Source organism: Phacochoerus africanus, chromosome 11 (genome assembly GCF_016906955.1).
Source record: "Phacochoerus africanus isolate WHEZ1 chromosome 11, ROS_Pafr_v1, whole genome shotgun sequence".
Classification (NCBI taxonomy): domain Eukaryota; kingdom Metazoa; phylum Chordata; class Mammalia; order Artiodactyla; family Suidae; genus Phacochoerus; species Phacochoerus africanus.
The window spans coordinates 51183051-51207693 of record NC_062554.1 but is presented as its reverse complement, the minus strand read 5'-3'; the positions used below and the strand labels follow the sequence as shown (position 1 = coordinate 51207693).

Sequence of the window (24643 nt, the reverse complement as noted above, 5' to 3'; positions counted from 1 at the left end):
CCCTGTGTCTGGTTGAGAGAGGGAAGCAGAATGAATAGAGACAAAGGGGGACAGGAGAGCTCCTGTCTCTCAGTCTGAGGCAGTGGGCACAGGTTGTACTTCCAGCTCTCAGAAGGTCTGAGAGTCACTGGACAGCCAATTCAGGGCTCCATCTCCTCATCTCCCAAGTGGGGACTGGATTCTTGCTGCCCACACTCACAGAGTCTACCCTGGATCAGCCCAGGGGAGGTGAGATATAGTCACAGACACACTGTCAATAGCTTGGTGGTGGGGCATAGATAAGAGAAGAAAGGCAAAAAGGAGGGTATTCATGGAGGGTATTCATGCACTGGCTCATATTTGAGATCTGTTTTCCATTAGCTATGCTTGCGCCATAACCTGTCTATGTATTTTGTCCCTTGTTTCCAGACAGCTCCCCAGAAGAAAATGCCTCTAAGAAACAGCTCCTTGGTGACTAAGTTTATCCTTGTGGGATTATCACAACAAAAAGAACTCCAGCTCCCCCTGTTCCTCTTGTTCTTAGGGATATATGTCTTGACTGTGGTAGGCAACCTGGGCTTGATCACCTTAATTGGGCTGAATACTAGCCTTCACACTCCAATGTACTTTTTCCTCTTCAACTTGTCTTTTATAGATCTCTGTTATTCTTGTGTGTTTACCCCCAAAATGCTAAATGATTTTGTGTCAGAAAATATAATTTCTTATGTGGGATGCATGACACAACTATTTTTCTTTTGTTTCTTTGTCAATTCTGAGTGCTATGTATTGGTATCGATGGCCTATGATCGCTATGTGGCCATCTGCAACCCTCTGCTGTACATGGTCACCATGTCCCCTCAGGTCTGTTCTCTGCTGATGGTTGGTTCATATGTCATAGGGTTTGCTGGGGCCATGGCCCATGCTGGAGGCATGCTGAGACTGACCTTCTGTGATTCCAACATCATTGACCATTATCTGTGTGAAGTCCTCCCTCTCCTGCAGCTCTCCTGCACCAGCACCCACGTCAATGAGCTGGTGTTTTTTATTGCTGTTGGAGTGGTCATCACCATATCCAGTATCAGCATCTTCATCTCTTATACTTTGATTCTCTCTAATATCTTCCGTATTCCCTCTGCTGAGGGCAGGTCTAAAGCCTTTGGCACATGTGGCTCCCACATAGTTGCTGTGGTTCTGTTTTTTGGATCAGGGGCATTTACTTATTTAACAAATTCTTTTTCTGGATCTATGGACCAGGGTAAATTTGCTTCAGTCTTCTACACCAATGTGATTCCCATGCTTAACCCTCTGATCTACAGCTTGAGGAATAGGGATGTTAAACTTGCTCTGGGTAAAACCCTGAAGAGAGTGCTCTTCTGATGATTTTGTTTGTATCAATTATTTACTGGTAAACACATACTTAAGAATTTTTTTCTCTATAGGTGGGAGAGTTTTAATTTTTTTTTTAGAATCTTTACTTAAAAAATTCAAATTTCTTGATTATATTCTTTTTGAGGGTTACACCATTTACATTGATTCACTGATTATTCCATTAAGTGCCTAATGTTTACTGGACTCTATACTAGGTCCAAGAGATGAGTGAGATAAGGCTCTAAGTTTTCCATTCTTTTCCTTGTAGGCTAAGTGGGTTTGTCCAAGAAACTTTTCTGGCTGGAAGATGGGCAGGTAGTGGTATGAAGGCCCAAGAGAGTGAATTTATTTTTTCCTCAGTTATGGGAGCAGCCTTACCAAAGACAAAAGGTAGAATATACCTTGGGCCATAGGTAAGATCGTCTCCCAACTCCTAGAGAAGTTGCTTCACTAGAAATATTGTAAATCATCTCTTTCATATACATCCATGTATACAGAAGAGAAGGCCTCACCAAGAGTTCTTTACCAGGTCTGAAATGTAAAGATAAATCAAAACCAAATCTTTTATTTCAATGTTTCAAAACTCTTAGGCTTTGGATTGATAACCATGGGGTAGTGAAAGATAGTCTTATAACTGAGCCAAATTCTTGGGTTCTGGGCTCTAAGACTGAAAGCAGAAGAACAAAGTAGAAGTTCCATGGATTTATATGATTATGCCAACTGCGAACTGCCCTGGAGATACTGTGCATATTATAGACACTTAGGACAATTATTTTATTCTTTACAGTAAACTTAGATTTTTACCATCTCTGAGAATATGTGTTTGTGTGTGTATGTGTGTGTGTGTTTGTGTATTACAGTTAACTATTAGAGAATCAGGAAGAGAGAGAAATCATATTCACTTTCTACTTGCAGGGAGACTGGGAAAGGATAACGATTTTGAGTGCCAAAGACTTCTCTGTGATACTCTGTTAATTTTTTGCTATTCTATAATCAATATTTCAGATTTTGAAGAGTACACCCTCATAAATGGTCCTGAGTGTAAGCAGGAAGGTGAACTTAGGGCCAGACCAACACATGTGGCAAGATGGGAGGATAGAAACTCATGCTGAGGGTCAAAGAATGGAGCGTTCTCTGTGTGGAGACTAGAACTTGGGGTGTTCATGAGGAGAGCGCTTGGTACTTTTCTTTTGGATATGAGGAGAGTCATAAAAAGTACTCAGTCTACATATTTTGCTTTGCTTATATTTTTCCAACTCTTGCATAAGATTGGATATTGTGTATCAGCATGAGAAACAAGGCAACAAAAAGAAGTAAGATCTTCACATTTATCTCTCTGCTGATACTCATCTGAAGTGGCAGCTTCATACTGAGAAGAAAGGAAGTTCAAATGTACCTGGTTATGGCCAGAAGCAAGACATCCTGAGATGGAGCTAGGAACAGCACAGAGAAGCACCTGCAGCTTGGAACTGACTAAGGATGAGAGATGTGAGATGAAACTTAGTTTCCCCAAATATGCTCAAGGGAGGATGTCTCTGAAGGTAGAAAAATCTGATACTTGGATTACATCTAGATTATGATAATAATGATACTTAACATTTACTGAGCATGTACTCTATTGTTTGGGCACTGTTTAAGGTACCTTACATATATTAACTCACTCATTGGAATTGTGTTAATGCCGCACTGAACCACTGCTAGTCAGTCCTCTGGACTTAGCTGAATTCTACCCTCCAGAGGACTGTCTATATCTAGGCACATGGGGATCTGGGGATATTAGGAAGATCAAAAATAAGGAAGAATAAGAACAAATATAACTGATATGCATCAAGGAAAAATTACCATTAGTTAAATGAGTGGAAATAGGGAATAAATCAGAACCATAAGGATGTGAGTGGAAAAGGATAATTATGAAATAAATACATCAAGGCCAAGAATAATTTTATTTACATTCATCCTATATTGGCACTGGGGTGAGCAGAGGTGAAAGCATAAGTTTGACTTAATGAGACACCAGCTTGTATCTTTGTTAGTGAAGATATGAAATGACAAAAATTCAGAGGAACTGGTACTGGTTCTCACAACAGCCAGCAAGAGCCATTAACTGCTCACACAAAAAGCCAACATCTCATAAATTATGGAGACTTTCACCTCTCTCACAAACCAAGGATACATCATCTTTTGTATCCCCTGAGGTTGGTGTTGAGGAATTGTTGGTTCTCAAAAGGTCAACAGATAGGAACAGTTCTAGGGGCTTTTTCTTTACAGAAGGTGAGAAATGTGATTTGGTACTCTGAGTCAGATGTCTTAAAGTGGGTCCCTCTGCCATAATACCAAAATTCTGTCACCTCACAGCAACGACATTTTGACTTTCAGCAAGCAACATTTTCTCTTCAGGAAGCATTATTAACGTCAAGATTCCTCTGGGAATAGTCTTTGGTCTACTTCTCTTTTTGGCTCTTCCTGAGATGTCTCTCCAGCTCCCATGGCTCCAACAACCACATATTTGACTCCTAAATTCATAATTCTGGTTTTAATAGTTGTTTATAATATGTAATAAATTATATAGAAATATAAAAGTATTATCAGCATTGAAATCTAAATAGAATTATATAATGATTAGGTGGTGATATAGTTTCATAGACTAGAGAAGAATAAACTGTTCTTGATAGCTACATATTCTTATATATTATAAACAGGTAGAAGAGCAAAGAGGTAAGTCATGGACATCAAGTAGCAGGACCAACAGTCCAGGAAGAACTTTTAGGTGGAACTTGGGAGTGACAGGAACTGCTCTACTCTGTGGGGCAATGCATGGCTCAGTGCAAGGCCTTAGCCATGTGTTAGACAGACAAACATTGCCCTCTCTCCCCTCATACTTATATAAATTAAATCATTTACTAAGTTAATTAAATTATTAAATCCATCATTTACTAACTGCTTCAGCTACTGATAATATAAGTCTGATTGCAATGGTTTAACACATAAGAGTTTATTTTTCTCTAACACAAAAGGCATCTAGAGGTGGGCAGTCCAGTGCTGAGATGACAGAGTGAATCATCAAGGACTCGGTGTCTTTCTTTTTTCTCTTCCTAGTAGTGACTTCATTCTCATGGATGCATCATGATTTCCCAACGGCTGCTAGATCTCATATACTTTTGTCCACAGTTCAAGCAGAAAGAAGATAAAAGGGCAAAGGAGGGCAAAGGGTGCTTTTCCTATTCAATGAGTAACTTCCACTGACATCTCACTAGCCACCCCTGCTTACAAGGGTGACTGAAACTTAACATTCAACTTCCGGAAATTGCCATCCAAGAAAAAACTTATGATTCTGTCACTAATTAAGAAGGAGGAAATGACTCTTGAGCAGGCAATCAGCAATCTCTACCAAAGGATAGAAGTGGTTCCACCTGCCAAGAGGGAGCAGTTCATAAGTGAGCACTTCCCATTCCTACTATTGCTCCCTTACTTAGTCCTTTCTATGAGAGGAGGAGAGATTAATCTAACAGGTAAAACTGAAAAAGACTGACAAGTTGGTCATTGATGGAACTTGGCCTAGTGTCTCTTCATCGCTGACCTATTTGCACTGAATTAAGGCAAACTCCTGGCAAGGATAAGTCAGATCTGTGCCATTTCATCTCCAACTTCCCCTCCTGTCCTTTATAGGATAAAGTTAGGGTCCAGGTTCTAGGAGGGGGGTTTGAGTCCCGACATTGATTTTGCTAATAAGTTTTGCTATTAATAAAGATATAATGGTGTTTTGATCCTCCTTTGATTCCTTGTACTTGTTCTCACTAGTTATATTTTATATGAAGAGAGAGTGAGTTATTAATATTGCTAACTCACTCATAATACAGTTACCTTTGCATTTTTAGTATAAAGGGACTTCTGGGAATTGAAGCTTTCATTTTCCTTTTTTTTTCTTCTTTTTTTTAGGGCTGTACCAGCGGCATATGGAAGTTCCCGGGCTAGGGGTCAAATCAGAGCTGCAGCTGCCGGCCTATGCCACAGCCACAGCAATGCCAGATTTGAGCAGTGTCTGTGACCTACACCACAGCTCATGGCAACCCCGGATCGGTAACCCACTGAAGCCAGGGATCAAACTGAACTTGCATCTTCATGAATATTAGTAGTGTTCTTAATCCACTGAGCCCCAACTGTTGGCTAAGCTGCAATTGTTGGGCTGAGAACTCCTGAAGCTCTTATTTTCTTATGCTTTGATATGCTCCCCCTTGATAGTAGGTGGTTATTAGAAACTATAGGGGAGAAACAAAATTTTCTCTATCTTAGGTTTATTGACTAGCACCCTAAAAATTAGAATGATGAAAGAGAGATTAAAAAGAGAAAAACAGAAGTATATTAATATGTGTGCTGTGCACACACACAGGATTACTCAGTGATGATTAACTTCAAGGAGTGGTTAGAAATTAGGCTTAGATAGCATCTTAACAAAGAACAATAAATTTGTAGAGAAGTTAAAAGATAAAGGAAAAGGACCTTGAACTTCTGAGGTGGCAAACTGTGAGAAGGTAAGTATATGGGGAAAACTAATGGAAGATAAGGTCTAATTAGTAATATTTTTTTCTTGTTTCTTTTTTTTTCTTTTTTCTTTTTTTTTTTTTTTGCTTTTTAGGGCCACACCTGCGGCATACAGAAGTTCTGAGGCTAGAGGTTGAGTCAGAGCTGCAGTTGCCAGCCACAGCCACAGCAATGTGGGATCTGAGCCATGTCTACAACCTACACCACAGCTCCCAGCAACGCTGGATCCTTAACCCACTGAGCAAGGCCAGGGATTGAACCTGAATCTTCATGGATACTAGTCGGGTTCTTTACTGCTGAGCCACAACAGGAGCTCCTAGTAATGTTTTTTTTTTTTTTTTTTTTTTTTTTTTTTTTTTTAATGTAGATTCTGTTGGTGAGGTCTCTGGCCTTAAAAGCCTCTAGAGTTGTCTCCAGTGACTAACTTATGTCCTTCCAGGTAGAGAGGAGAAAGGAACACTTTTAACATTTTTGTCCTGCTTTTAGGTAAATAGGGATATATTTTCTTATACTGACTTTTTGCCAATAGTCCTTAGCTCAAAATAATCCTTATGCCGATATAATATATTTTGGAGGAACATATACCCTTATACCATTCAAGAACAGTTACCGAGATTACACAAATTGCAACTCAAATAGGGCCATGGACAGAGGGGCTCACTGAAAGCTAATATGACAGGAAAAATTAGGTTAGGAAATCCATAATTTCACAGAGAAGCAGGAAAACTTGCTTATCATACAAGATCCACCCAACCATTTACGGTTCAACAGATAGTAACTAAGTTCCAAGTTACAGGTGAAGAGTTCAAGATTTTACTTAATGGGAACATTAGGATTTGTAACTGTCTTTTGTTCCCATTACTATGTACAAACAACCACATATATTAATTAATGAATAAGCTAAGGAGGATTTTTTAAATTTATTTTTTATTAGGGTATAGTTGATTTACAGTGTTGAGTCAATTTCTGTTTTACAGCAAAGTGACCCATATTATCTTCCATTACGGTCTATCCCAAGATCATATCCTCTGTGCTATATAGTAGGACCTCATTGCTCATCCATTCTAAATGTAATAGTTTGCATCTACCAACCACAATCTCCTCATCCATCCCACTTCCTCCCTCCTCCCCCTTGGTAACCACAAGTCTGTTCTCCATGTCTGTGAGTCTGTTTCTGTTTTGTAGATAGGTTAATTTGTGCCATATTTTGGATTTCACATGTAAGTGATATATGGTATTTGTCTTTCTCTTTCTGACTTACTTCACTAAGTATGAGAATCTCTCTAGTTGCATCCCTGTTGCTGCAAATGGCATTATTCTGTTCTTTTTTATGGCTGAGTAATACTACATTCTGAAAACTGAGAATCCTAATAAGAACGTTTACCTATTTAGGACAAGTTGGTATCTCCCTGGAGGTGGGACGAGAGTATTTAAAAGCTGACCATCAGTAAAGTAGTAAGCATATTTAATAGCGTCAAATAAACACCAAGGAAGATTTACTTTTGGGATAAAACTTGATGGTATAAAAAAGGGAACACAGGAGAAAATAAGACAGAATGTATTAGTTGTACCATTAATTATAATGGAGTACTAATAGACATAGTAATGGTATTTTATAAAGTTATCATTATAAAAGCATTCACCATTACAAAAATACAAATTTTTCTAAGTATCATAATTTTACACACATTAGGAAGAAGAAAGGCAAGCCATGTGGTTAGTGATTTAAAATAATGTGAATATAAGATGAGAAGTCATAACATAAAATACTATGATTGAACCAAAGCAAACACATATAAATAATTGCAAATGTCCTAACTTCTCCATTAGTTGAAAAAGAAGCAGTCTGGATCATAAAACAAAATACAAATCCATGTTATATACAAAAACCTATCTAAAACCAAGTGACTCAGAGAGACTGAAAATAAAATGGTGGCCAAAGGTATTTGAAGTAAATGCAAACAAATGAACACATAAACAAAGAGTATGGATATCAGCTAGAATGAAAGTCAGGCCAAAACTGTTAAGCAAGAAAACTTTATAATGTTACAGGGTAAATTCTGCAATGTATATGTGAGAGCTGTCACCCTCTATGCACTAAATACTAAAACAGCAGGAGCTATAAGAAGAAATAAACACACTAACAGAAGGAAACTTTAAATCATCTTTCTCAATTCATGATAAAACAAATTTACTGAAAATGAGAAAGATAAAGGATATAGAAAATCCTCCCTAAATAAAATAATCAGTTAAACATAATTTTTATACATCATTTACATTATATACATGTAACCTGAATATGTGGATGTGTACATGTCTGTGTAGTTCTATTTCCTAGAAATCAGAACCATATCTTCTTATTAATACGTCAAGATAGTAGCATAAACTGAATAGATATTAGGTCATAAAAGAAAACCTCAATAGATGTTATATATTAGAAATACAATGTTTTCTGATCACTGTGCAATAAAACTAAAACTTAATTACATAAGTAATTAAGAAAACAAAAGTCCTCTATTACCTGAATATTTAAAAAATTTTAAAGGTACTTAAAAGTGAAAGAAAAATGCAAAATAGCAAAACATGTAGATAATGGATATGAAAATGCAACATTTTACAACTTATGAGATATGAATACTGCTAAAGGAGAAATATAACTCATAACATTAAATACTGTATCGATAAACAGAACAATGAAAATAGATTAATTAAGCACTTAAAAGGTCAGGAAAACCATAATAAAATTAAGAAAATAAAAATGGGGGTAGGAATTAGTAAAGTTACAGTTAAAAATATTAAATTAGAAAACCGAAAATAGTAGAATTAATAAATAACTCCAACAGATCTTTCTTTGCAAAACTGATAACAGATCAATTACTATCTATTCTAAATTCAGAAAAAAAAAGAAGGGGGGACAAATATTAAATTTAAGAAATATGGGAGAAATAGAAATAGAGGAAATAAAAAACTCAAACTACTTTTTTCTGCTCCATTCAAATGGAAAGCAAAGCTTGGATTAAACAGCCAATTTTCAAGGAAAATGTAATTTAATAAAACTAATGCTGGAACATATAGAAAACCTAGAGTCTAATTCCAGAGAATAAAGTTGTCAAGAGTTATATTACAAAATTTACTAGTCCCAAACAGTCTAAGAATTCTACCAAAGAAAAAATAATTCCAATAGTATTTAAACTGATCTAAGGCCTAAAAAAATGAAAAGCTCCAAAATCATTTTTATGAGATAAGTATAACACTGATCAAATTGTGTTAAGATTGCATACAAAAAAGACTGTCACTTATGAAAATCAATACAAAAATCCTAAATAAAATATTAGCAGACATTTCGGCAGCAGAAAAAAACAGCTGCTCATCATATCTAAGTTCAGTTTATTACATGGATGCATGGGTGGTTCAATGTTAGGAAATCTATTAATGTAATTATTTATTAATAGAGCTAAGTTGAAAATCACGTATTATCTCCATAGATGCTAGAAGATATCTATTAAAATTCATCATACAGTATTGATTAAATTCACCTCATAAAACAGGATTGAACAGAACCAATTTGAAGTTTGGAGCTCTCTCTCTCAGCTAGAACTAAAAAGTCTTATTGGACCTACTCCATTTGCTTTTATATGCTATTGCGATACATAATGCTCATCAAACTGCCTGCCCTCTTTGGACTAAATTCACAGAGACATTTCATTTGACAAATTTCTTTCCTGGCCCTGAGTAACTCATGCTATATTAGGTATAATGTAACACTTCAGCATCTTACTTATTTGTATTTAGAGTTCCTTTTATTTTATAGCTGTTTCCAAGTTCTGAAAAAAATATACGGGCTTTCATAATTTTAAGAGTGAAAGCCACAATATATTGCCCTTAGCTAAGGACCAAAGGGCTATCTGTAGCATTACATTTCTTTGTTTCTTATTCCTTTTTGAAAAGGGAAGAAATGTGGCAGACACTTCCAGGAGTCAGCTGAATACCATTCAACTTCTACTAATCTTTAGCTTCCTAGGCACTAGAAATAACATGTATTCTCCTGGCTATCATCTTTTGTAGAGGAATAAACTGAATTTGAGAGTTAAAGTATCTGCTGAAGGTCTCTAGAATGTGTCAGATCCTATTTTTAAACTCCTATTTTAAACTTTAAAATTTGGTCCCAACTCACATTTTTCTGCACTAATACATATTACTTTCTAGAAAGGAATGTAAAGGAATAGGTGTACAAAATAGAGATGAAAGGAGAAAAGACTGACAATCTGGAGAACGGTTCCAAGTCGGCAAGAAAGAGAGGACAGACACAGTGCTGGAGTCCCAAAGCCCTGTAAGTGAGATATAGTTTACACTTGTTTAGATTCTAAAATAGACACTTCTTAAAATGTTTGTCTCCAGGGCTGGATGAAAAAAGTCAGCTACAAAGGAACATTTAACCTTACTTTATTTTCCATAGTAACTCACAAGATTGGAGAATGAGGAGATGCCTCATTCTGGGAATATGTCAGAATCATTCAGGGTATTGTGATAGTTGAAAAAAAAAAAGATATATTGTCATATAATTTTGTATATTGAAAGTAAAATAGGTACAAATAATGTCATAATGCACTTTAGTAGCATAAAATATTCTGGTGAGATACAGAAATTATAGAATTTATCTTCTTGACACTATTTATTCTAAAGAATGGCAAATAAGGTTATTCCTTGGAGGTATATCTCAGTTTTGGGGATTTGTAAGATTCAAATTTTTATCAAATGGTTTTAGGGTGGTTAAACATATTGTTTTATAGGAATAAATTTAGACCATAGGTTATTTTGGTAAGCATTTAAAATTAGAGAACATAAAAATTAGTTTGTATGTTCATAATACTTTCTACAAATATTATATAATCATTAATTTATCACATATTTTACTCAATGGACAGCTATTTACTGTACTCCTATTATATTTCTGGTGTTGGGGATTGAATAAATAAAACAAAAAATATTTGGACTAACATTCGAGTGATTCATTACATTGGAATAATTAGTTTACATTTGCGTGTTATTTAATTTGTGATTACCATATCTTATTCATTCTTTCTTCACCATACAACATAGTAAGTGTCCAATAAGTTCTGCAAATTAAATATATTCAACCTATTTAATTTAAATTTTGCTCTCAAGAACATCTTTTTTTTTGTCTTTTTGTCTTTTGTCTTTTGTTGTTGTTGCAAGAACATCTTTTTAAAATAATTTTTATTCAATTTTAATTTTTTTTTTTTTTTGGTCACACCCAAGGCATGCAAAAGTTCCCCGGGCCAGGGATTGAACCCAAGTCACAGCAGTGACAATGCAGCATCCTTAATCCACTAAGCCACCAAGGAATTTCTCCCACTACAATTTTTTTTTTACAGCAGCAACTGAGGCACATGGATGTTCTGGGCTAGGGACTGAATCGGAGCTGCAGCTGCCAGCCTATGCCACAGCCACAGCAGTGCCAGATCCAAGCTGCATCTGTAACCTATGCCACAGCTTGTGGCAATGCCTTGTGGCAATGCCAGATCCTTAACCAACTGAGTGAGGCCATGGATAAAACCCGCATCCTTATGGACACTATATCAGGTTATTAACCTGCTAAGTCACAACAGGAACCCCCTCAAGAACATCTTTTTAAAATATTTGTGTGATTTAATAACGAATTTAAAGTTTACATAAGGAGTTATGTAAAATCCAGGGTATGCATGTTGGGGCCTTAGAAATATGCAAAATATACATTTTAAGTGAATTTACTCCCCCATCCCCAAACAACTTGACTAAATCACCAGCACAACCTAGTGGCTGCTTAAATGAACTACTTGGTTTAGTGTTTAAATTTCTTTTGTGAGTTGTGTCTCCATTCTTGTATTGGCCTGTTTTTTTTTTTTTTTTTTTTTAATTTAAAAATCACATTAAGGGAGTTCCTATTGTGGCTCAGGAGATTAAGAACCTGACTGGGGGCTGCATGAAGATGCATGTTCAATCCCTGGCCTTGCTAAGTAGGTTAAAGGATCTGGTGTTGCTGCAAGCTGTGGTGTAGGCTAGCAGCTGCAGTTCCAATTTGACCCCTAGCCTAAGAACTTCCATATGCTGCAGGTGAGGCCCTAAAAAAAAAAAAAAGAAAAAAAATCACATTAAGGAATGTATAACTATTGTAATTAAAATTCATACAATTTTTAAAATAAAGGTGTTTCAAAATACTGTACTTACTGGTCATCTAACAACAATGTACTGGTTGAGTTGTTTCCTCTCCAAGTCAACTAATTTCTAGAGAGTAATAAGAGTATCAAGAACTTTTAAACCCTGCTCCCCATAGGAACTTAATATTGTGCAAATTAAAAGCAATTATTGGGGGTTCCTATTGTGGCTCACTGGGTTAGGGACCCAATGTTGTCTCTGTGAGGATGTGGTTTTGATCCCTGGCCTCACTTAGTGGGTTAAGGATCAAGTGTTGCCACAAAGCTGTGGCAGAGGTTGCAAATGTGGCTTGGATCCGGTGTTGCTGTGGCTGTGGCGTATGATGACTCAATTGCAGCTCTGATTTGACCCCTGGTCTGGGAACTTCTATATGCTACGGGTATAGCTGAAAAAAAAAAAAAAAAAAGAACAAAAGCAATTATTGTATTACTTTTTGGCAACATTTTAAAGGGTGTGTGTGTTTTGCAGGTGATTTATGCCCATTGAAGAGAGTTTGGGATTTTTGTCATATTTGTGGTTATCTATAATCTTAGATGGCTCTTCCTCCAAGTGATCGTAACTAGAAATATATGGACAGAATCTGAATGATCATCTGCCAGAAATGTTTTAAAAGTGTTTCACTGTGGATGGAGGTGGTTGTACTCGATGATCTCTAATTCTAAGATTTCAAAACTACTGATGATTCATTAAAATACATCATTTTCATCTGCTTTTACTTCCATTAACTAATGCAGGACTTCACCTCCTGTGAAATTTTCTCAAGAATTCCTGGGAATTTCCAGAAATATCTCCTTGCTCTCAGGAACTAGTCATCTCACTGGCAGTGCCTTGCTTTCTCCTGCAACCTTCCCTTACCCCAAGATACCCTGCTTTGCAGAGAAGGAGATCAGCTGCTCCTGCCCCTGAGTTTCTGTCACATTTGCCTGCTGCTCTCTCTTGCCAGAGCTCAAAGTCCAGTCCATGGGAGTTCAGACACATTCTCTGAGGCTGTTACCAGCCCCTGACACAGAATTCACTTCCTTGGTCCCTCATTTCCCACCTCCCACATACATCTGCTGCTCTGGATGGTGGCCACTTTCATTGCTTTTTTCCTTTCTCACATATCTATGTAAGAAATATTTAAAGGAGCATCTATGATGTACTAGGCCCTGCATCTGGCACTGGGGACATAGCACTGAACTATGCAGATATGGTCCTACTTCTTATGAAGCATCCATCCCAACAAATAAACATGAACACACACCATGAATAAATGAAGCTCACCACTTCATCAGACATTATGAATCTCCTTTGGGCTTATCTGGACTCCTTTGCTAATTTCAGCAAATAAACAATCTTAATTACTGAGTTTCAGATGACACTGTAGGCTTACTATAAACAACAATAAAAATCCAAGTGAATCACAGATTAAATACACAGTCTCTATACCTTGTGTGTTTGTGTATGTATATATGTTAGATAGATAGGTAGATGGTGGAGTCCCTAAATACTTTTTTTATTAAAGTATAGTTGATTTACAATGTTGTGCCAATTTCTTCTGTACAGCAAAGGGACCCATATATATATGTGTGTGTGTATATGTGTGTATATATATATTATTTTTCTTATATTATCTCCCATCATGGTCTATCCCAAGAGATTGGATATAACTCCCTGTGCTATACAGTAGGACCTCATTGTTTATCCATTCTAAATATTAATAGTTTGCAACTACCAACCCCAAACTCTCCATCCATCCTCCTCCCTCCCCCCTCCTCCTTGGTAACCACAAGTCTGTTCTCCATGTCTGTGAGTCTATTTCTGTTTTGTAGATAGTTCATTTGTGCCAAATTTTAGAGTCCACATATAAGTGATATCATATGGTATATATCTTTCTCATACTTACTTCACTTAGTATGAGAATCTCTACTTGCATCCATGTTGCTATAAATGGCTTTATTTTGTTCTTTTTATGGCTGAGTAGGATTCCACTGCAAATGTGTACCATGTCTTCTTAATCCATTCATCTGTCAACGGGACATTTGAGTTGTTTACATGTCTTGGCTATTGTGAATAGTGCTGCAATAAATGTAAGAATGCATGTATCTTTCTGAATTATAGTTTTGTCCAGATAATGTCCAGGAGTGGGATTGCTGGATCATATGGTAGTTCTACATTAGTTTTTTGAGGAACTTCAATACTGCTTTTCATGTGGTTGTACCAATTTTTACTCCCACCAACAGAATAAAATATCTAAAAATAAACCTACCTAAAGAGGCAAAAGATCTGGACTCTGAAAACTATAAGACACTCATGAAAGAAATCAAAGATGACACAAACAGAAGGAAAGATATACCACTCTTGGATTGCAAGAATCAATATTCTCAAAATAACTACACTTCTCAAGGAAATCTATAGATTCAATGCAATCCCTATCAAGTTACCAAAGATATTTTTCACAGAACTAGAACAAAATATTTTAAAATTTGTATGGAAACATGAAAAATTCCCAGTAGCCAAAGCAATCCTGAGAAAGAAAAATGGAACTGGAGGAATCAGGCTTCCTGATTTCAGACTATACTACAAAGCTATAGTAATCAGTAACAGTATGGTACTGGCACAAAAAAGAGAAATATAGATAAATGAAACAGGACAGAAAGCCCAGAAATAAACCCAAGCACCTACAGTCAGCAAAGCCGTGACAAAGGAGGCAAGAACATACAATGGAGGAAAGACAGTCTCTTCAATAAATGGTGCTGGAAAAAGTGGATAGCCACATGCAAAAGAATAAAATTAGAACATTATTTAATACCATACACAAACATAAACTCAAAATGGATTAAATACCTAACTGTATGGCCATATACTATAAAACTCCTAGAGGAAAACACAGGTAGAACACTTTTTTGACATAAATCACGGCAATATCTTGTTTGATCCACCTCCTAGAATAACGAAAATAAAAAGCAAAAATAAACCAATGGGACATAATTAAATTCAAAAGCTTTTGCACAGCAAAGGAAACAATAAAAAAGAACAGACAACCCACAGAATGGGAGGAAATCTTTGCAAACATTGCAACCAGCAAGGGGTTAATCTTCAAAATAAAAAATAACTCATACAACTCAACAACGAAAAAACATACAACCCAATCGAAAAATAGGCAGACATTTCTCCAGTCCCTAAATATCTTTTTATTTAAAAAATATAGCTGGCCAATAGGCATATGAAAATATGCTCAACATCACTAATTATTAGAGAAATTCAAATCAAATCTGCAATGAAGTACCACTGCACACTGGTCAGAATCGCCGTCAGTGATTAGTCTACAAACAACAAATGCTGGAGAGAGTGTGGAGAAATAGGAACTCTCCTCCACTGTTGGCAAGTTCCTAAATATTTAAGGAGCCCAGAAAATGAGCATTTTGAAGACTTCATCTTCCATTTTTCCCTTTATGCTCAGGAGTATATGAAGCTTTAGTTGTTATAAAGCTCACAGAAGTCTTGATCAAATGTATGCTCCCTGGAAAGGAAGAGTGTGGATGCTCTGGGGAATGGAGAGAATTGAAGAGAAGTTTTGGGAAGGATAGTACAGATGCAGAATAACTAAAAAGGTACCTGGATGCATAAGTAGTGGAAGAAGTAGGGAAGAAAGGTGGATTTTGGCAGTACTGGGCATGGGCAACCTCATATATGCAAGGAGAATGAGTTAGACAAACATGCAGGGATTAGGGATACATGGTACACTCTTTGGTTCTGAATATTGAACCTAAGTTGTTTGAGTTTGACTTTATCTTCATCAATCTGTATTGATGTGGGACAAAACAAGCATTGAACACACACACTTTTAGTGGGTCCATTTTGAATCTTAGGAATATCCTTGGTGTACTGGATGGCTCTATCAGTGGACAAATTTATTCAGGTCGGAGGAACATGCACACAGGATGCCCCATAATGATATGTGTTAAGGACACACCAAAGCTTAGGAAAGCTTCCTAGTATATACAAGGTTGTTTAACTGATACTGTTCATCTCAAGCTAAATTCAAGATAATAAAATTAATATAAATGGGCAATAGCTCAAGATTTTCATTTCAAAGAATATAATTTTAAAAATTCCCTTGAATGTCTTAATTTCTCTCTTTCTGAAATAAAAGCCTACATCCCTTATCTTTTTTTTTAAAGTAAATTCACATGCAGTTATAAAAATAATGCAGAGAGATCCCATGTATCCTCTATTCAATTTTCCCCAATGGTAACATCTTCAGCTATAGTATAATATCACCACCAGGATATCAACACTGATAACAACATATTGAGCTTGTTCAGATTTTCCCAGTTTTACTTTTACTCATTTATGTATATGAGTATTTAATTCCATACAATTTTGTCACATATGGAGGTAGGTTTGTGTATTCAACACCACAGTCAACATACGGAACAGTTTTATCATCACAAAGATCCCTCATGTTGTTCTTAATTTGTATGGTTTATCTCCCTCCTTAAACTGCATCCCCAGCCTTAAAATACCCTAATTCTTAAACCACTAATCTGCTCTCTATCTCTATTACGCTCTCATTTAATTAATATTATGTAACATTTTGGGATTGACTTTGCTTAATTCCCTCAAAATTGGTCTAAGTCGTTGCCTGAATCAGGGTTTATCCAAATTTTTGTGCGAAAATAAGTTTTACTTGCCTTGGGATATATGCCCAAGGATGTAAGTGCTAGGAAATCATAAGTTCAATTTTATTAGAAACTAAAAAACTGTTTTTCAGAGTGATCATGATGTTTTATATTCCCACCAGCAATTTATGAGTGATTTAGTTTTTCTATATCATTGTCAACATTTGCTACTGCCATTATTCATTATTTTAGCCACTCTGATAGATATGTAGTGTTATTTCATTGTGGTTTTAATTGAGTTTCTCTAATAATGCTGAATATCTTTTCACATCCTTCTTTGCCATGTGCATGTCCTCTTCAGTGAAATGTCTGTTCATTTCTTTTCCTCATTTTCAAATTGTCCCTTTTTTATAACTTTTGAATTTTGAGAGTACTTTATGTTTGTTTGTTTTTTTCTCTCTCTCTTTCCTTCCTTCCTTCCTTCCTTCCTTCTTTCCTCCCTCCCTCCTTTTATTTTTGCTGCACCTGTGGTGTGCAGAAGTTCCTGGGCCAGAGATCAAACCTGTGCCACAGCTGTAACCAGAGCCACAGCAGTGACAGTACTGGATTCTTAACCCACTGAGCCACAAGGGAATGCCTTATATATCTTAATATTAGTCCTTTGTCAGACATATGCTACCAAATATTTTCTATCTCCCTGTCTTTTTATCCTTTTACCAGAGTATTTGACAGAGCCAAAATGTTTAATTTTGGTGAGTCTAAATTTACAAATTTTCCTTTTATAGATTGTGCTTTTGATGTCAAGTCTTAATCTATGTCTGGCTCTAGATCCTAAAGATTTCCCCCAAATCTGTTTCTTTTAGCCAATTTAATAAGATTAACATTGTTAAATTTTTGTCTTAATCTCCAATTCTGTCTATCCTGCTTAGAACCTCTTCTGTGGTTATGAGGAGACTCTGTGCGTCAGAGTAAATCCCAGCATGAATTCCATAACAGAAAACTCCCACTATCATTAGCTTTCATAATGAAATAAATTACTTGGTGCTTTTCCTTCATTAATTACAATTGTAATTCTGATGTTATTTGAGAAAGATTAGGTGATACAAAAACCTTTTGTCCTTTAAAAAGTAGCAATATTAATCAGAAATGAAAGAGGACCATTTTTTTCTGAGTGAATCCAAATGCAAATTATTCCCTTTGTGGATTCGTTATTCTTAACCATATTTTTGACCTATATTCAATCACAAAATTAGAACAATAGGATATTTTTCCACCAAGTCACAACTATTCCTTACCATAACGTGAGTTAATGAACGTAGGGAACGCAGTTTTCTTCTGTATTATATCCCATGTGTAGCACCTACTATGACAGATGCGCAAAAGGTATTTGTGGAATGACTGAATGCATGAATAAATGAGTATTACCACTAATTATTTATTCAGGGAATTGAGGAGAGTCATCACTACAAGAAAGTTAAGAGCAGTGACTTCATTTAGTGTTCTACTGATAAATAAGACAACAATGGAGAACAAGGCAAGAGCGTCTCAGGCTGGTTACCTTGGAGAGGGAGGTGTCTTTCTACACTCCCCTGGTAATATACAGATTCAGGTTCTGAGGTTTATGTTCTACTGATTCACCTATATTCATTTCTGAACTGGAAGTAACCCAAATGGGCAATATGGATATCTATATCTATCACTCAGGGATATTAGCCTTATTCAAGCACTCAGTATTTGGTGGGCTTTTGCTAAATCTCTGTGAACCTTCATCCTCTTTGAACTGCTGTAACTTCTCCTAGCTTCTTCTCTTAGTGTCCAGCCTTAGTTTTGGACACCTGATTATATTCCTGCCAAGATTAACTAGCTCCCCACCCTAAATCTTAAGTCACACCTTATATGTCACCTAGAATTAACTGCTGTTAACATTTTGTTGTATTTCCTTACAATCTTAATTTGCAATTGTCATACATGCCTATGCTCCTTCCGGAATGCCTAATGCTCTGTCATCGTTGGCCCTTACCTCATGTTTTTCCTTCTTGAATACTCCCTGCTTGCTATGCTCTTATAATTCCCATCTGACAATACACACTTCTACTTTTGTGCAGTTAACTTATTCCCTCCTTTTCCTTGTTCAAACATTACTTTCTCCATGAAGTCTCCCATCCTCTTAAACCAATCTAATGTGCGTGGGACTAATGTACCTATTATCCTCACTCTGAGTGTAAATATGCCTGTCAGAAGCTGCCACAGATTTTCAGCTTTTCTAGGACAAGGGCCATGTTTAAATGATTAGCCATGCTGTCAAGATGTCAGGGGTGTTTTTCATATGTAGACAACAGGTTTCTAACCTTGGCAATATGTAGGAAAGATGAGTGTGGAGCTGAGAAACAGTGAGCCCTATCTGGAACCTTCTATCTTGTTTAGCAGCCTAAAGTTTAGGGCAAGGCAACTGTCAGTCCTAGTGAGGAAACTCACAGGCAATCTATTTTTATCACAGCTCAGGCCAAGCATGAGGAGGGTGCACAATAGCCAAGATGTGTCTATGTTTCTGCTGCCCTTTGAGAAACAAAATTTTACCTACCATGATGAATCTTTGCATTCTGAAAAATGCTACAGCCACTTTTCATGCATAGCAAATTCATTTACTTGATTTTATTATCTAAACAAAATTTTACCTACCATGATGAATCTTTGCATTCTAAAAATGCTACAGCCACTTTTCATGCATAGCAAATTCATTTACTTGATTTTATTATCTAAACAAAATTTTACCTACCATGATGAATCTTTGCATTCTAAAAATGCTACAGCCACTTTTCATGCATAGCAAATTCATTTACTTGATTTTATTATCTTCTACTGACATAAGCATAGGTTACGTTCTGGAGACAAGTTGTACATTTCATGTATATAATAAATACATCCCTGTTTTATTTTATTTATTTAGTTTAGTTTCATTTAGATTATAAAATTGCACACTTTTCCTAGTTTATGTTGTAAACAAACCAAACATTTCCTTTTTTCTCCCTAAAAGAGATCCAAGTTCTGCATGGGGAACATATTACTTTGTAAATGGGAGTGCTAGTTAATTGAAACATTAGTCAGTTTGAGACACCTATGTTATAACAGACCCAGGAAAAACAAAATCTGAGAGATTTCATCACCATTAGTCCTGCCTTATCAGAAATGCAAAAGGTTGTACTTTAAACTGAAAAAAGAATGGTATTTCCTTCTATTGTATCAAACCAGACTCTTTTTAGTCTCAAAGATTTATAGATATGAAATTTAAGAAAACTCATTTTATGAAAAAAAGGAAGTTTTTATCACCATAAAGTTTTAGTTTGCTTTAGAGAAAAATTCAAATCAAACAAGTTCAAGTTACTAATTGCATGAATATTTATTTTGCCAGATTCTAGTCTAACCATGCATAGAAGGAAGGAGAAATGAACACAAGGTGGTCAAATTCTATTTGATTAGAGATGTAATCAAAATTATGACTCTCTCTCTCTCTCTCTACACACACACACACACACACACACACACACACACACACACACACAATATGCTTGATGCTATTATAACATGTCAGGCTAAATTAATTTGAATTAACTAAGTTTCTTTCTTTCAGTTCCTAACTGGTATTAACATATTCTGTGCTTAGTCTTATAAGCTAACACCTGTGATCCCCATTAACTAAGCATAATATCTCACAGATACCACGAAAGCTTTGTTGAGTTAGGAAATCCATTACTACAGAAATCATGACTAAAAGAACTCTGAAATTCTAGAATATTTAGCACTTATACAGTAGGAATTTCTCAAATGCTTAAATCCAGAAAGGGCCATATTGTAATTATTTTTGGGGAAAACAGAGGGGTGACCTCATCAGACAGCATTCCACGTTCTTGCTGATGTACAAAAAGTACACGGAAAGAGGCCAGGTAGGAGGTGGTCTAAAAAGCAGTAGGAATCAGCCTAAGTCTCTGAACAATGCTATTAAGAATAAAGTTCAGTTCAGTGAGTAAGCATGGAACTGAGAGCAATCATGTGACTCAATAATATCTGTACTTGTAAATGGAATACATAGAGCTAAAAAAGTATCGAAAGTAAAAACCTTGTTCAGAAGAAAATTACAGGAAATCACACTTACATATATACAAACATGTGTCCCAACAAGCCAGCAATATTGGTTCTGCTTAGTTTGCAACTCTCTTCAGGGCTTTCTTCAGAGCAAGCTTGACATCCTTGTTCCTTAGACTATAGATGAGGGGGTTCAACATGGGTACTATATTGGTATAAAATATTGAGAAAAACTTCCCCTGGCACATAGAACCATCAGAAGAGGTCTTGAGATGTGTGAACAACCCAGAACCGTAGAAGAAGGCAACTGTTATTATGTGAGAGCCACAAGTACTGAAGGTTTTAGACCAACCTTGAGCTGATGAGATGTGGAGGATATTGGAGAGGATCAAAGCATAAGAAAAAAAAATAATTAAGCTAGATATTAGTACAACTGTACTCACAATAATGGAATCTACTAGCTCATTGGCATAGGCACTGCTGCAGGACAGCTGGAGGAGGGGGACGATGTCACACATGTAATGGTTGATGAGGTTGGAATCACAAAAGGACAATTTGACCATGTTACCTGTGTGGACCATGGCACCAGCAAATCCCATCACATATGAACCAAACATCAGCAGAGAACAGACCTGAGGGGACATGGTGATTGTGTACCAAAGGGGCTTACAGATTGCCACATAGCGATCATAGGCCATGGCTGTCAACACATAGCACTCAGAATGGACAAAGAAACAGAAAAAAAACAGCTGAGTCATACATCTTGCAAAGGAGATGATGTTCTTCTCTGACACAAAACTCATTAGCAGTTTAGGAGTAATGACAAAGGAATGGCAGAGATCTATGAAGGAAAGGTTGAAGATGAAAAAATACATGGGAGTGTGAAGGTGACAGTCCAGGCATATCAGATTAATTAAGCTCAAATTTCCTACCACAGTGACTATATAGTTTAATAAGAAGAGGAAGAAGAGGGGTAACTGGAGTTGAGCTTGGTCTGTAAATCCTATGAGGATGAACTCAGTTACTGATGAGTCATTTTCCCCAGCCATTATCTGCAGGGGTGTGATCTGTGAGGAAATGAGAGAAGAATGTCACATTAGGACAGAACTCAGATTCTTTGTTTCAAGAAGATTTGCTTCACTGGGGCTCAACTGTGACAGCTGGGATGATGTTCTGCAAAAAGAGCCAGAAAGCAATGACTAGTACCTTTTGACTTTCATCTCTCATCTGTCCTTTCCTTCTCTGTTTTCAAATCTCAGCTGCAACTCCTTACCTCCCCTGGGCTGACACAATCCAGGATAAAGTCTTTTAGCAGAGGCTCAAAATGATGCCCACATTTGAGAGGTAAGGAAACAATATCACCTGGCCAAGGTGATAGGGTAATAGGGAAAGCAGTCCAGAGTGGTACTTGGGAATACTTACTATGGAAATTCCTGAAGCTTGGAACAACGAGGTCACCAGGATCCCTATAGTGCTCATTACTCAACCCATTCTCCCCTCTCACCTTTCAGAAACTCAGTACCTGGCTGAGTGAGAGTGCTGAGTATCCCCTAGACCCTGCATTTCTCCTGCCCTTTCCCTTTCTCCAATCAATTGTTTAAGAAGGGCAGGTGGCCTCACAGACCTCTTTACTATTATAGCAGTAGAAACGAAAACATCAGAACAGAGAAGACTCAGCAGCCCAACTTCTGTTTACATGGACACCTTACTACTACCAGGACTCTAGTGTTCTTTTCCATCCCCTTGCCTGAAGGAGACAAAAGTTCTGACAAAGGAGGAGGCAACATTCCCTATTTGTGGATTTGCATATAATGTCTTCAGGGCAAGGCAAAGGCATCAACCTTTTGTTTCCAAACCATCAGCTGACTAATAGTGTGGATGCATCTTATTCTCTGTGGATCTCAGGAACTTCTTTGGAAACTTAGAAAATTAGCTTCATTAAGGATCAAAGTTTGATCAGGCTCCTCAGGGAAGAAATTACTGAGCCTGTGTTTACATCATTTGTCAGTAAGTTGATACTGGTGCCTTTTGGGAGTCAGCATTGTTCTCCAAGTATCAGTTCACATTAAGAATTTCAAATCTTCTGTGCAGGGAAGGAGTAGCCTCCATTGTATTCCCAGTTAACTTCAGAGCTCACCCTTGATTCTAAAAGAGGAGTGTTCAGGGGCAGAGTCATTTCCGAGACTTTTTTTTTTTTTTTACATTTTCTGTGACTCACAGTCTTTCACAATATCCATCTTTTGTAGTTCACATATATAGAGAATTATAACAGGGAAATGTTAATAGAACGAGCTCTGGAGTCACACTGAGTCTGAGTTTAAATTCCTCTTATCACTTCTGTGATCTTGGACAGGCTACTCAATCCCTCTAAGCCATTTGGCCTTGCAGACATTATGAGTTTAATAATAGTGCTGCTTCTTAAAACTGCTTTCAGGATTAAATGCCTTATTACCTCTAGACCACTGCTTAGCATATAATAAGTGCTAAGGGAGTATTTGGTCTCCTTCATCTTCATCTTCATCTATAACATGGACTTCTTCCCTAAGTTTACAATACTGTACACCACTATTTATAGACATCCTCATTCAAACTGAATTCAGCATCTCCTTGTGGTTCCAGACCTATTTCTCCTCTTGTCATCTTTTACTAAGTCAATGGCACCATCCTCTACCTAGTTAGTCAAATCTATAAATAGGCTGTCATTCTGGGCTTCTCCTTCTTACAAACCATTAGCATTTGGTCTTCCAAGTTTACACGACTCTTACCTCCTTAAAATCCTTGGTTTCTGATCCTTCCTCTTCATTGTACTCACTTTGATAAAGCTGTCTTACCTTAAGTCTGGAATACTTTAAATGTTTCCTTAACACAGGGTCCTACCATCACTTATGAATTAGCTTTTTATTGATGTGTAATAATTAACCATAAACTCAGAGGCTCAAAAAACACCTGCTTGTTAGTCATAGCTCTGTAACTTAGAAGTCTGGTATGGACCAGCATGGCTGGATTCTCTGCCCAGGCTGAAATCAGGGTGTGGGCAGGGCTGCATTCCTTCTGGAGGCTCTGGGGAAGAATCTGTTTCCGAATTTAGTCAAGTTGTTGGAAGAACTCAGTTCCTGTGGTTGTGGAATTGAGAGCTCCATTTCCTTGCTGGCTGTCAGCTGGAGGTCACTCAGCCCTAGAGGCTGCCTGCTCTCCTCATCCTTTTGTGGCCCTTTTGTCTCCAAATCTGCAGTAAATAGCATGATGAATCCTTCTTGTGCTTGCTTGAGAAAAATTCTGCTTTTAATACGCTCATGTGATTAGATTAGGCCTGCCCTGATAAGCTCCCTCACTTAAGGTTGACGATGTCATATAACATGTATAAATTCTAAAGTGATATAGCATTATTTATATGGTTCTTCCCATATTCAAATAATAGGGGATTATACAAGGGAAAATATATTGGTAGGGGGGAGTCAATATATTTAGAATTCTTCCTGCCATATCTATCTTCTCTGGAAATCCATACTTCACAAATTTTATAGAGAATTACTTGTGAAGATGCAGTGTTTCCTTGTTTAAAACCCTTCAGCTTCTTTCTCAACACAGGGGCAAACCCCCCTCAGAAAGAGCCGTCTAGGGTCTGCTCCCCAAACTTGGTGTCCACAGCCATCTCTCTCATGTGTCCCACAGATTTTACTTTCTAGTAATACTAAAGACTCCCAAGTTCCCACACTTGCTGATGATTTCTTGGCTTCATGTTCTTTCATCTGCCTGAGATACCTGTTCGGTTATTCTTTACTTGGAGCCCACTTACTCATTCTCCAAGACTACTTCTGTCTTCACTTCTGACAGCTCTGACCTCTTCCAGAATCTGA

General features: G+C 36.9%; 2 protein-coding genes across 2 annotated transcripts; one reads left to right on the top strand and one right to left on the bottom strand.

The window, feature by feature from the left end:
* Nucleotides 1–410: 410 nt before the first annotated feature.
* Nucleotides 411–1358, top strand: LOC125111257 (olfactory receptor 8B4). Its single transcript, XM_047753164.1, has one exon. The coding sequence runs from the start codon at nucleotides 427–429 to the stop codon at nucleotides 1354–1356; it is 930 nt and encodes a 309-aa protein (XP_047609120.1). The 5' UTR covers nucleotides 411–426; the 3' UTR covers nucleotides 1357–1358.
* Nucleotides 1359–20902: 19544 nt separating this feature from the next.
* Nucleotides 20903–21838, bottom strand: LOC125111589 (olfactory receptor 143-like). The gene has a single exon (XM_047753583.1). It carries the CDS (start codon nucleotides 21833–21835, stop codon nucleotides 20903–20905), a length of 933 nt encoding a protein of 310 aa, XP_047609539.1. The 5' UTR covers nucleotides 21836–21838.
* Between the last annotated feature and the right edge of the window lie 2805 nt (nucleotides 21839–24643).